At 37.8% G+C, this 14,080-nt stretch overlaps 1 protein-coding gene across 15 annotated transcripts in view; it reads left to right on the top strand.

The window, feature by feature from the left end:
• ptprt (protein tyrosine phosphatase receptor type T) overlaps positions 1–14,080 on the top strand; it is a 207,313-nt gene that overhangs the window by 96,652 nt on the left and 96,581 nt on the right. For all 15 annotated transcript variants that reach the window (XM_043242178.1, XM_043242190.1, XM_043242191.1 and 12 more), the window contains exon 8: positions 13,111–13,407. In XM_043242178.1, coding sequence (XP_043098113.1) covers positions 13,111–13,407 — 297 coding nt within the window. The remainder of the gene's footprint in view (positions 1–13,110; positions 13,408–14,080) is intronic.

Raw genomic sequence — 14,080 nt, 5'->3', positions numbered from 1 at the left:
AGCAGCAGATGACATGCGTGTCTGGGCACTATTGTCTTACATGAGAGAAAATAGATGTTTGCTGAGTAATGGAGAACGTACAGTAGCCTTGTCATTATCAGTGAGGTGGTGTCGAAATGGAGTTTCGACTTTTGAATAAAATTCAGTTATGTGAAAAAATGTGAGTGGTACCTTACAGTGACAGAATGTTAATCAAAGTTCACTCTCTTTAAAGGGGCAGTGATGCAATATGCTTAATGTGCTTAAAACTGTGAGAAATTTGTTGGTTAACTGCCAGAAAAGTGTGAACACTGACAAAAACTCAGCCAATTGTGTGCTTTTGGGGGCGGGGCTGAATTTTTGTAGTAATAATGATTTTTTCTAATAATAATGATGACTTTGCCTCTATGAAGCATGTCATCTTTTCTCCTCTGATCGCTGTAGTTTATTTTTTATGGTGTATTTTATTCTAGATTTCATAAAGTGAATCTCTTTTTAATAAGACATGGTAATGAGGCAGCAGAGAAAAGTAGAGGAGAGAAGAGAAGAGGAGATTTCTGTATCGGAACAGAGCAGGCACATAGATACGCTTATATTGTCTTTCCCAGCACGTCAGGCGGTCACGGTGCAAAGATGGTGAATAATGCACAGGGGGCAGAGAAAGAGAGAGGATGGAGATAGACAAGTATGGAGAGAAACTTTGTTTTTTTGTGATTCTGAAGTTGATTTGGTTTCGTGAGGCCTCGGCTGTGGAGCCTGTGGCAGTGATTATATTTAAGTCCCTGGAAACTCAAGAATATTATTCTAAACTTTCGTTCTAGCCTTATTAAAGGCATAGTTCACCAACAAATGAAAATCCTGTCATTATTTATTGCCTTATGTCATTCCAGACCCTCAAAATATCTTATTTTTTTGTTCTGCAGATAAAAAGAATGACACGAAGGCAAGTAAATGATGACAGAATTTTCATTTTTGGTGAACTATTCTTGTAAGTGTGAATGAAACAAAGTTTCTAGCTTGTTTCAAACAGAACTGCGCTGTTTATTTAAAGGGGGTAGTTCACCAAAAATGAGAGTCCAGTTAACACTAATCCAACAGCAATCCACATCACTCCAATACTGAAACCAATATCTTATCAGTAGCAGTATGTGGAAATGGAAATCACATTCAAATACATTGTGTCGCATCAAGACGTGAACATATTTAAAATTGAGTCTGATCGTATGGAATAAGAAGACTTCACAAATCTGTTTGGAACAAGTTAAGACGGAATAAATGATGTTAGAATTTCATTTTCTGGTGAGTTATGCCCTTAAGAGTATGTCCATAGCACAACTACAGAAATTAATGTGCCATAATGCATGCATAAGACATTTCTACACCTGTTTCTGCAATACGGTACAGTTTACGTATGGATTTGGATGCTCACAGGATTCCAGCAAGAGCTGTAAATCCCTCTTGTGCCACGTTTGAGGCCCCATCACACCCCATTTGCCAAACACAGAGTCCGCCCGCCCCCCTGAGCAACATCAGAATACACTGTATGTCTGCTCGAGTTTTTGATGGTTGATCACACCCTCAGATTGCCCTCTGGGAGATGTTCTCTGAATTATAATACAGTTGGCGTTCTGTATTTTACATCAGCTGCAGTAGTTCAACTCTCGCTCTGTCATCACGATCTCTCATCATTCATGGCTTTCTGACTGAATGTGACTCAAGGGATTGAGCTCCTAAAAGACTTGCACTTAAAGGAGAGTTCCGGGTTCAAAACAACCTAAGCACTGTTGACAGCATCTGTAACATGCCATAGATGATTAGCACAGAGAATAATTGTGACGTGCCTTTGTGTCTAAGCGAGTCGATATAGGGGGCTTTTAAGAGGTAATATGTCAACTGTGTTTTTGTTAAAGATGTATATCAGTTCTTCTCAATAAATATGGGTTGCTTGAGGTGTAAAGATGCTTAAATCAATGAATAAATTGACTTATAAATTGACAATAAATTTGAGATTCTTGAGAATTGAATCAGCATATTAGACTGATTTCATGTGACACAATGGTCATGTGACACTGAAGACAGTGATTAAGCTGGTTATTAATATTAATATTTGTATTTTTTTTTATTTGAAGGATGACTTGTCGAACCTGAAACATTTCTTCAGAAGCAAAAAAAAAATGCCAGAAACACTTCCCCTGAGTAACAGATATATTGTTTGTTGTATTTTACAGTATTCATTTTATTATTTTGTTTTCAGGTGACATTATTTAAAGATTAATTTTGAAGAAACTGTAATTAATGTTATTGTGAATTTGTTTTGACTTGAACAAAGACCTGGCTGTTTGAGAAACAGAGGGAGAAATTCTGAGTAAAGGGAAGGAGGAGAAGAAAAACATCCAGCATAAATATTAATTTCTCTTTTGTTCAACAAAAAAACGACCCAATCGGATCCTCAGCGGATTCCAATCCACCTCAAATTGTTTTGTTATTCATAACCTGCCTCTGTATATTAACATGGAATACTTCAAAACTAAATCACAGCAATCCCTCGGGATCATGGGAAATGTGGATTTACCACATTTTATTGATTTTTCATAGATTGTATTTAACTGACATCTGTGGTCATAAATCAAACATTAACAATGAATAAATCAATATCTGTACTGCAAGGGACAAATATAAAATGGCTTATTGTAAATACATCCAAGAAAGAGCAAGAAACCACAATAAAAAGTTTTTTTTCTCCTAGTTCTCTCCATAATTGTTGTCAAGTTTTTATTTGTTTGTATTGCGTATTAAAATAAAATGCTAGGAATTAAATAGCTGACAATATATCAAACAAAGAGGATTGTGATTGTAATTGCAACAAATAGCCACGGATATCTCAGCCTCACACAAGACTGCTCTAGAGAGAAGGAAATGAATGAAGAATTTATAATAATTTGAAAATGCAGCCACTGTTTCAGTAATGGAGATGAGGGGAAAATGTGCTTTTCCTTAATTAATTTGAACGTCTTACAGAGGCAAGACGATGCGGTTTGGTTGTTGGGAGAGTAGCGCCCACTGGGCACCAACATATGGAGACTGCATTTGGCTTTGGGTGACATTTAATGAACTTCTCATGATTATGAGTTCTGTTACCAAAAATAGCCCCCAAAAGACCTGAAGGTGGCCCTTATCTACAGGAGAAGCAGACTTTGCGATTTAGCTCTAGGTTGTGTCCTACTGTGATTCAGCCTTACAACACCGCGTTCAGGCTCGCCTCGCTGACAGCCAGATGTTTCTCGAGACTGGAGTCATGTTTTCTCGTAGGCCTGGCCTTCGGGCATCTTCGTTTTGATGGGCTCACAAACATAGAAGAATAATAATAAAAAAGGAGAGAGAAGCAAAGAGGGTATCATTAATTACTCATCCATGAATAATGCACCTTTGCTTGTCAGTTGAAGGCTTTCTGTAATCTTAGAGTCATTATCAGTTGCATTAAAACGAGCTTGTTTACAGCATTTCTCTGCTCAAATGAATGTGGAAATTTACATCTCTGGGGTTGGACAATAAGCAATATCACAACTAAATTTCTAAAATTGAGGATCTACGCTACTTTTCAAGTGTTTGTGTCTTTGAAAGAAGCGTCGCATGGACGCCAAAGCTGTATTTATTTGACAAAAAAATACTATAGAAAAATACAGACAACTCTTCAGTTCAACTCGACAGCACAATTGGCAGTTGGTACATCAGTGCACTCGCTTCTGTGTCACCGTTGGAATGCGACTGAAGTACAAAGCCTATAATTAACATAATAAATAATAGTTTGGCATTCAGATACGTTACGTATTATTATTATAATATTACGTATTATTTGGATTCGTGCCAAACGAGAGAGGTAGGATACATGAGCACAAAGCTCCACTTTGCAAGCTGTTGAGCGTGAAAACCTTTGTCAGTCTTTGTGAGAGACGTATTCGGAATCAGCACATGGTCACTGTCTAGAGGGCTTTGTATTCAACTCATGACATGCACTGTTCTTCCGCGGGTGGTTATCAAACAGTGCTGCATTACTATACATGCCACCTACTGGATTATGGGTGAATTGCCTCATGCGCAGGACTGAGATGTCTGTACGAATACATGTATCATTCCAACCCTAAAATATATATATATAACTCAATCAGGGGCCATTTTCATTCAGTTAGATCAACCGTTAATTCACACACAGGTTGTCTGTAGGCTGTGGAGTGTAATTCTGGTTTGCACCTTTTAATCCAAATTTTTAGTCTTCTTTCACTATATGTATCTCCCATTCTACTTCCTTTCCTCTCTGCATGACTATATTTGGAACTGTCAACCAGATGCACTGTGGGTTTTGGAGCGGCGCATTCTAAAACGAGCCGTTAGCGAGCGGGTACATAAGCTGCCAATGACAATGTCACATTCTCAGCATGCAAAAAACGAGGAATCATTAATAACCAGGCCAGGCAGTCTCTGTGCTCGGGCGGTACGCTCACCACTGCACATTAAAAGAGTAACAATGATTTAATCGTCAACTCTTCTGTGAATTGTTTCCAGGCAACCTGTCTTAAACGTAATGATCTCAGTTTGATGAAAGAACTGGAAGGAGACTTAAAAGAGAGACGAGGACGAGCGCAGCGCAGCGTGGGGGGCTGGAAGCGGAGAGTTTTGCTGCGCTGTCAGATTTTTTTTGTCTAGAAAAGTGAAGTGTATTCACGGAGGACGATGTTTCGTAAGACATATCGGCTGGTGTTCTCTTTCTTTTTAATGGTGCGTTTTGTTCACGCGCTTGTTGTTGCCTGAACCGACCTTTTGTTTAAAGATCAACAGATCTGTGCAGGGATTAGAGAGTTAGTTCTCCAAATGACTGAGAGTGATGGTAGATGGTGGGCTTATCTTGAGGGGAACGGCTGGTTGAAGAGCAGTTCCACTGGAGAGCAGGAAAACAATGTGAAGAAAGAGTTTTGGAAGGGAAAAGCGAGCACAGCCCTCTTCTTTAGCTCCCTTTGGAGCTGTCACCCTGTCTTGACGTGCATGGCTGCAGATAGCATGCTGACCAGAGGAAGCTGACAGGTGGAGCTGCCCCCCTCATTCAGGCTTCCAGAAACACCTCCGAAATACACGACGCCGAGCACAACCATTAAAGTGTGTCCAAAAACCACACAGAGACAGAGTGGAGGGGTAACAAAGAAATGGGAAAGTTTCCTACACGGCAGACAGGTATAAGTGGAATGTGGTGAAAATGAAATTACGTTTGTAGTTGGCATGTCAAACATTGCAGAACCACATAATGTGATTATTAGTGCCCCGTGCATTGTAGCTCAACCCTTCTCAGATTAAAAACGTTTCTTTTTTTTTTGCCTAGAAGTTTTGCATGAAATGTTTAAAGAGAAAAATTGTCACTCAAGTAAGAAATCACAGTGGCTTTGGGTACTTATAGATGTCTGAATATCATTGCATTGGATTTCGATTATAAAAGGGAAGCCGAGTGGCATGTATTTGTAAGATGGCACAAACATCATTTTGAATTTGAGCTTGGGTGTGTGTGTGTGTGTGTGTGTGTGTGTGTATATATATATATATATATATATATATATATATATATATATATATATATATATATATAGTTAGGTTGTTTTGATTAGGTAATAATAATGGAAACAAATACATGTTGATTGAAAGTCATTTATTAATTTTTTTACATATTAAATATTTTGTTTTTATTAAACATATTAAATTTTCATTGAGATTATCCATTCTTAATAATTTTACTCAACTGTCAGATGCTAGAGAGTCTTTTCAAAGTGAAAGCAGCCTTGTCACCTGACCTGAATACAGCACGCTGATTCGCTAAAATGGCTTTTGTTATCGGAGTAGATTGAAACAAAGACACTGCTAAATGATTCAATAATTTTTTGCAATTGATTTTTATTGCTCTTTATCACATTCAAAAAGCTTTGAGTTAATATCACAGATCTACTGAGGCTTTTGGGTCCTTGGAGACTCAGACTGCTCAGAGAGACTTTATAATTCACGCATAGCAATGTGCTCCTTGGCCTTTTCCAGTCGAGGTCATCTGGGACAGAAAGGTCTTTCTCTCTCGATAGGAGGGGAATAGCAATATTGTAACCTTTTTCAGCATTTGATTGAACAAGAAATTAAAATTTATATCATGTAACTTCATACCAGCACCACTGCAGCTGAAGTCTTTGTTCCTAAGTACATTATTTCTTCAGAAATAATTATACCTAATGAGAAGCTGACGAAAACATAGCGAAATCTATAACTTTATACGCAAATACTGAAGTCATTCTCTGCTGATGTAATTGGTTAATTGTTGGCAATTTACAAAGTATTTTGATAATTAAATACTAGCAATTTATGTACTGAACACTGAATATACACTGTATACAATCAGTGCGTTTTAACTATTTGTTTAAGTTATGCAATTAACTTTTCAAACATTAATATGCTTCACTGTCACATAAACAGTTAATCTGCAACAACCAAATGCATCCTTCTGTATATGTGTGGATGATGCTTTAAAGAAGAGTTTAAAAATGCAACTTTTCTACAAGGGTTTTTACTGGAGAGGGTTTTTACCATGAATTTTCAATGAGAAAATGCAGATAAACTGCTTGACCTAACTAATCAGCTTGTTGACTATATTGACCCATCCCTAGTCCAATCAAATGAGTTTAGTGTTCATCTGACCCACTACAAATGGAAGGTCAAGTTGAGTGCAGTGCATTCTGGGAGACGGTATACTACACATTTGTGTTAAGATCATAGGTCAACGATACATGAAAATTTGCATACTAAGAACAAAACACATGCTACTTTCTATAGAAATAGTACAAGTCAAGTCATAAGTTGATATGCAAATTTAATGCAGTTGAATGAACCATAAAGCATCGATGTTAATTATTCTTGCCATTCGGCAAGCATATATTAGCGGATTACGCACACACAATATTTTAATGCTAATTATAATGTCTATCTGCAGTTAAGCGAAAACAATCACAGTATGTTGGAGGAATTAAATAGTGCGACTGAATATGCATTAAAATGGGTTTAATAATGTGATGTTTTAAATGTATATTTTTATCTTTGCATCTGCCACACATGCATGCAGTTGCCTTATTGTTTTTTTTATCCGCTATTGTAGTTTCCTTGCAGTCATTTCAGTTGTTTATTTCCAGACTTTTCACGAAGCCAAGGCCAGAAAGCACTTCAACAAAAACCAGGAACAATCACCTTTGTTTGGAGACGAAGCTTAATTTTTTTTTAAATGACAATCACCATTTTATGCAGAATTGTGTGGAATGCGATTTGTTCAGTTTCTTTGGCTGTAGATTTAGACTTCTTAATGTTAGTTTAGACACTGTGCATACCCCAGCAATCCTCACTCCAGCTCTCGTACGTCCATTTTGATGTCTGCTTCAATCTTTTCTGATTCAAAAGCTCTCCAAGTTTTTCACAATTGACTTCACCCCCCAATCACCCCCCACCTTCTACAACAGATTGCTTACATGCACTCCCAGTCTTTCCGTAATGTCCCGAAACCTCCCGCGGAGTTCATGAATATAAGCACTTTTCCCCTCCACTCTTATCCCAACTCCCACCGATCTGCTCTCCTCCTCGCCGCCCGCCGTTTGATATATCATGATCCTCGTTGCGTGAAGTCATTACGGCAGGAAGTGGAGAGCGAGGCAGTTCACACTGTTTTGCTCTTGGAAGGTTTAAATGATTGGAATCCTGGAGCTTATGATTGACTAGGGAAGAGGGAAGGGTGATTGCTTTTTTCCCCGTCCGGCGCCCAGTTGAAGGCTAAACAATAACAAGACAGACTTGGAGTCATCTTTTGGGAATGGATTGTGTGAGGGTGTCTTATGGCTTTTTGTTTTATAACTCCTCTGTGTGTATTGTTTTTTTTTTTGTTTCGGCAGAGATTTTCTATTTTTTTTCTGTTGTTTATTTTTATTGAAACAATGTAGCAAGTCCACTTTTCAGCTCGTTTATGACCATCAAGTATTCGTGGATGAATGGTAAAATGTTTTTTTCTGGCAATTCTGGGAAATAATATTGAACATCTGAAATAAAATGAAATATTTTAATATATTATTATAATATATAATAGATTATGATATATTATTTTTGTAGTTTCCAATATTTCAAAACGTACTAGTAGTGTTGAAAGTATAAAAACTAAAATAATAATAAGAATAATATAAATAAATGAATATTTTTGCTCTGTTCAGTCAATTTAAAACTAGTGCATTTTAAAACTACATTTTTGAATTTATTTATTTCAGTTTTTTATTTTAGATTTCTTTTTGGTGCATTATTAATAAAATTGATTATATAAAATACTAATAAAAATGAATGTAATGTTTTGCAGTTGAACCAATTAAAACATCTGAACTACAAACCACAGTATTGTCCACTGATCAGATTGAACGGTTTCAATTTAAATCGTCTGAAATATTGTGTAGTGAGAACCTCTAATCGGTTCCCATGGAAATAAGGAAACATGAGAGAGAGAGAGAGCATCACATTACGTCACACTGTCATCTTGTTGGATGAGCCAACGAAAATGATAAAGAACTCATTTTTGGTCAGTTCAAAGACTGCCTCCCTTTCAGACCAAGCACAGTCCTCAACATCTCTCAGTTAAGACAGATTGAGTGTTTTCTCAGAACTGCAGCATTTTCTCCTGTGTGCAATGTTCAGTCTGTGTTTGTCTTCCTGTCTGTCAGTAAATAGTCTGCCTGACAAAGCAATCTCATTTATTTAGACTTTCACAAGCAATGTTTTCACCAAGGGTGCATTTACTTAAAAGTGAAAAAGGTGTAAAATGTCTTTTATTACTGTCACGCAAAACAGAATTTTCAGCACCATTACTCCAGTCTTCAGTGTCACATGATCCTTCATAAATCATTCTAATATGCCGATCTAATATGCTGCTTGAGAAACAGTTCTGATTATTATCAATGTTGAAAGTTGCAGTTGTGCTGCATTTATATTTTTTGTAGAAACTGCAATATGGGATTCTTTGAGGAACAGAACGGCATTTACGTTAAACCAATATCTTTTGGAACGTTGGAAATGGCTTTACTGTCACGTTTGACCAATTAAATTTTATTGCAAAATAAAAGTGATTAATTTAAAAAACTTTTAACTGGTTTTGTCCCACTACCACAGTATTTTTATTTGTTAACGAAGGTATGATAGGAATTAAAGAAACATGCTAAGCGTAGAATCAACAGTATAGTGACGTGTCTGGCTGTTGGAGGTTATTGCGTACTACAGGATAAACCACAACAACAGCAAACCCACAAAGGGACGACCAGTCAGACAGCGGTGTCGGCCTCACAGAGAGTATATTCCTTTTGATCTGCTGAGTCTCTCTCTCTCCATTCCCCCTGTTCCCCTTCCACTATCACTTTTTTCCCTTAAGATCATCAGTGTGAAATCACAACCAAATGTATTTTGTTGCCTTTGAAACTCTTGCTGATGTTGCCAGCTGCTGCTGCTCGGAGGAATACTTCACTCAAAAATGATGAAATCATTAACTCACCCCGTTATCGCTCCACACCGTGTCTCTTTATTTCTTACATTCTTCCGAGCACAGACGAGCGATTAAAAAATGGCAAAAAGATCATTTTGGGTGAACTATCACTTTAAATTTTTTCACTGCATGTACTTTTATGGTGTGAAACTGCAACACAGCACTTTAATGGAACATCCTTCCCCATATCCTCATAAAAATCGAGTTTTCCTCTTTAAAAATGTTCAACTTTGCCACACGGTGACACTTGACCCTTCAGCATGCCCTTGGCGAAAATGTAGCAGCGCAGTATAGCAGAACTTAGCTTTGCTGAGTGTTTCAGAGCTCGGCTGCAGTCGAGGTGAAAACCGCTTATGCTGAAGCAGTATGTACTGTGTGAGGGACTTCTATGTAATGTTTGTGACTGCTGCAGCCTTAAAATATTCCTTAGCTGGGAATGTAACACGACGCAAATGTTGCGTCCCAGCGTGATACGCAAGCTCTTGCTTCACGCTGCGCAAAGTACAACCGTTTCATATTGACGCGAGCATCACCTAATTAAAAGGAGAAGTTTTAAAGTTACATCCAGAGTTAAATGCTAAGTATTGTTTACTGCAGCTACAAAAAAACAGACAGTAATTAAAAAACACTCTGGAGAGAAACGACCCAACATCTGTTCCCAGTGTTAATCTAATTGATTTGAGTAGTGTCACTGCATGGGGTGAGTCGAGTCTTCGGGAGACTTTGGATATCAGATACTATAAATGCATTAACTGGCACACAGTGCGTACTTCCTGTCCACGTCCAATATTCTTTAATTGCGTTATGTGCTGCGAACGTTATCTTTTTTGCAGTAACTTTGTTTTAAAACGTGTGAGCTGCCTAGCTAGGCAACATTTTGAGGCGTCGTTTGAGGAGAGTACCTCAGGATCAATTTCTTTGCACTTTTATGACTGGATTTGTATTGTTTGCTTTTATCAAAGCAGCAGTCTGTGTAGGCAGTATACAGCAAAGCAGATCACCGGGTTTTGGAGCAAAGATTATATACAGTTTTTTATGTCCATCCATACGCTCTTTTCTTTGAATGAATGGATGTTTTTGAAGGTTGGCCATGTTTTCATGTCAATGGTGGTACCACTTTGGCCTACAAACGACCATTGGGTGCAGCGTTGCAGAAATATCTGAACATTTTCTCAGAATAAAAGCGCAAGACTCTTCAGAAGCATCTGTCAGCCCGCTGTGTTTATTGTTCTGTGCAAGACTCGCAAACAACAAAAAAAAATTCTCTATTTATGAATTAAAATTATTATTAAAATTATTATTAAAATATTATAAAATTATATCAGTCGTTTTATTTATTTTATCAATTGAATCATTTTTATCTGTATTTTTTTTCACAGTTGTTTTTCAATTTGTTTTATACAGCAAATGACTACTGCAGTGCTTTCTTTATTTCAAAAAAGTAAAAATGGGTCGTCATGTCATTTTCAATGCTTGACGCTGATATCTAGAAAGCAGAATGGCTGTTGGCCGATATATGATACAATTTCATTATGGCGAATGAGACCCATTTAGTTATATTTCATTTTTCACTGTTGTTCTTCCACAGTTGTTCATTCCCTTCCTCTGTCTTTCCCTCAGTTTAAAAAACCCACGCAGCTGGGTATGGTGGACACCTATTGATATGTTTATTGCTTGCAGTTTCCCCTGTCGCTCCAGAGAGAGCGAGAGGGATGGTGGAGGTGTGATAAATGTTGCGGGGCATTTGGGTCTGAAGAGATCGTGCCAAAGCAGCGCGGCAGCAGTACTGAAGATTGATTTCTCTTATGCAATTCTCCCCAACGTCTGCGATTAATGACCCTCTACGCTCGCCATCCATCAGCATCTCCCCTTGCTAAACTACACCAGCCCTCATCCAGGCTCCAAAAGCCCACCTATGGCACCACGGTGTTCCCCGCGGCTGCGCATTAGCGTGTTGCTAATGCTCTCACATATTCACCTCTTTCTGTCAGATTAATGACGATGCTGTTACCCCGCACCTGTCCACCAGGCAAATCCCCTGCCCGCCCGACACCTTCCCTCGACGGGGGGCTTCGTGTTGGACACGGACCCTCAGTGGCTGAAAGCCAAAGCATTGCCTGATCGGACATATGTCTCTACTTTTATAGCTGTTCTAGTGAGGCTTAACCATGTACGCTAGGATTTACAGTATCAAATCTGCTTAGATGGTACCTTTAGATGGGAAGCAACTCTGATTAAACATAGATTAGCCGTAATCTGTCCTTCAGGAACAAAGAATTTGGGGTTTTGGGTCATTTGTTGTTATTTCTAAGCTATTTGCTCAGCTAAGAGTTCAACTTCAGTGCAAATCTCCCGCAGAGAGCCTAAAATGAGGCTCCTAAATAGGTACAGACAACAAAACAGTATGTTTTTCTGCCTTTCCTGGATTGCTTGATCTTGAATAGAATGCAGCTGAATAAGCAACGCTTCAAACTTTGTAAGTCTAAAACTCCCATGTGTAGGAGCCATTGAAGCTGAAAAACGCTGATGTCTGTCCTAGACGTGACACAGTTCTCACAATGCCTAAATTGCTCTGCACCCAGGAACTCTTAGAACCTTGATAATGAAAGCTCCCTATGAGAACCGCCACGATGTAAACTATCTTAAGACGTTAAAACTCCTTTTCACTCGAGGCTCCCTCAAGATTCAACCAAGGCCAAAGTCAAAAACCAGTCGCCTGCTTTTCTTCTAATCTAGAGGAATTAGTGTGAGAGATTTTGTCCAACAACCCCACTGGATCCACTGGCGAGTCTCTGATACTGTCTGTTTCACAGCTCGATATTGTTCTAGGATCTCATATACAACAGAGAATAGTTGTAATGCTGTAGCGTTTATTTATTTATTGGCAGTGCTTGGGATTTTGAATATGAAAGTGATGATCTGCTAAAAAAGGATTGACACCATCTAGAGAGCAGGTTGCACAAATATAAAGCTGAAATATGAGGAATGCTTAATTCTATAAATTACAATGTACTGTACAGCAAGACAATCATTATTGATTTTATTATTGTTATCATTTTTTGTAATAGCGATGATAATATTGAATGAGTTCAAACTGCTTTATAATTTTTTAAAATATATTCCATTCAGAAGTCTGGGGTCAATTTTATTCAGCAAGGAAGCATTAAATCAACAGTAAAGACTTTTATATTGTCAGGTTTTTATGTAAAATAAATTATGTTAACCTTTTTAACCTTTTATTAAGACTGAAATAAATGCACCACTATTAAGCAGCAAAAATGTCAACATTAATAATACTAAAATATTAAATAATAAAAAAGATTGAAATAATAATATTGAAAATCTAGCTATACATCACAGGAATAATTAAACATTATCCAATATTATTCCTGTTACTATACTATATTAATACTGTTTAATGTAAGTTAGATCAAATAAATTTAGCCCCGGTGAACAAAATTATTATATTGAACTTTTAGTAACTCAAAATAAACTTCCCATGTATTGACAATTTCTCATCATATTTATCTCTGGCCTTCCCTTCCCTATCTCTACAGACCCAGTCAACGGCCCCCAGAACGTGAACGTGGTGGACATCCGTGCCCGTCAGCTGACCCTGCAGTGGGAGACCTTCGGATACGCCGTGACGCGCTGCCACAGCTTTAACCTGACCGTGCAGTACCAGTATGTGTTCAACCAGCAGGAGTTTGCCGCTGAGGAGCTGATTCCGACCTCCTCTCATTACACTCTGAGAGGACTCAGGCCTTTCGTGACGGTCAGACTTCGGCTGGTGCTGGCCAACCCTGAGGGCAGCAAAGAGAGCGAGGAGATAGTCAAACAGACAGAAGAAGACGGTGAGTGGGATTACAAATTTCTAAATTAGGAAACCTTTCATTTTTACCTGCATTAAATATTCTGTCTTTAATTAAGCATCAGGCGTCAGACCCATCCAACTCTACTATTGGTCTGATATAGTTTTTTTATTATTTTTATTTGTCAGATCATGTAACTTTCATCCCTATTCCAAACCCCTCCATAATTTGCACCCTGATGTCTCCAGTAATCTCCAAGATTACTTTACTAATTACTGTGTCTGAACAGTAATCACATTACTGATGATCACTAATGACTTCATTTGTGAAACCCATCATGCTTTAGCAGATGGACAAGACAACATGCCAAACTGTCCGTACTGTCATAAATTCAAAAGATCATTGCAGTTCAGAAGTTTTTTCACCACGATTTCAATCTTACATAATTTTCTATGAATGGAAAAAATAAATAAATAAATAAACTTAAGGCAAAACAAGTTATATATAGTTATAGCAAACATTTCAGTCACCGTTGTAAATCAAAGGGCTTTGAAAAAAAAGTAATTATAAAAAGTTTCATTAAAAAGCACAGGTATGAATTGAACAAAAATAACTACGTTAGCTAAAATGCAATAAGATTTAACATTAAAACGAATATAAGTAAGCATGCAAGAGACTGAATTCAGTGAGTTCACAGATGAGCGATTTGTATTCT

The sequence above is a fragment of the Puntigrus tetrazona genome, chromosome 6 (assembly GCF_018831695.1).
Source record: "Puntigrus tetrazona isolate hp1 chromosome 6, ASM1883169v1, whole genome shotgun sequence".
In the NCBI taxonomy this organism is placed as follows: Eukaryota; Metazoa; Chordata; class Actinopteri; order Cypriniformes; family Cyprinidae; genus Puntigrus; species Puntigrus tetrazona.
The sequence above is the reverse complement of the archived record's forward strand: the minus strand, read 5'-3'. Positions and strand labels throughout refer to the sequence as shown.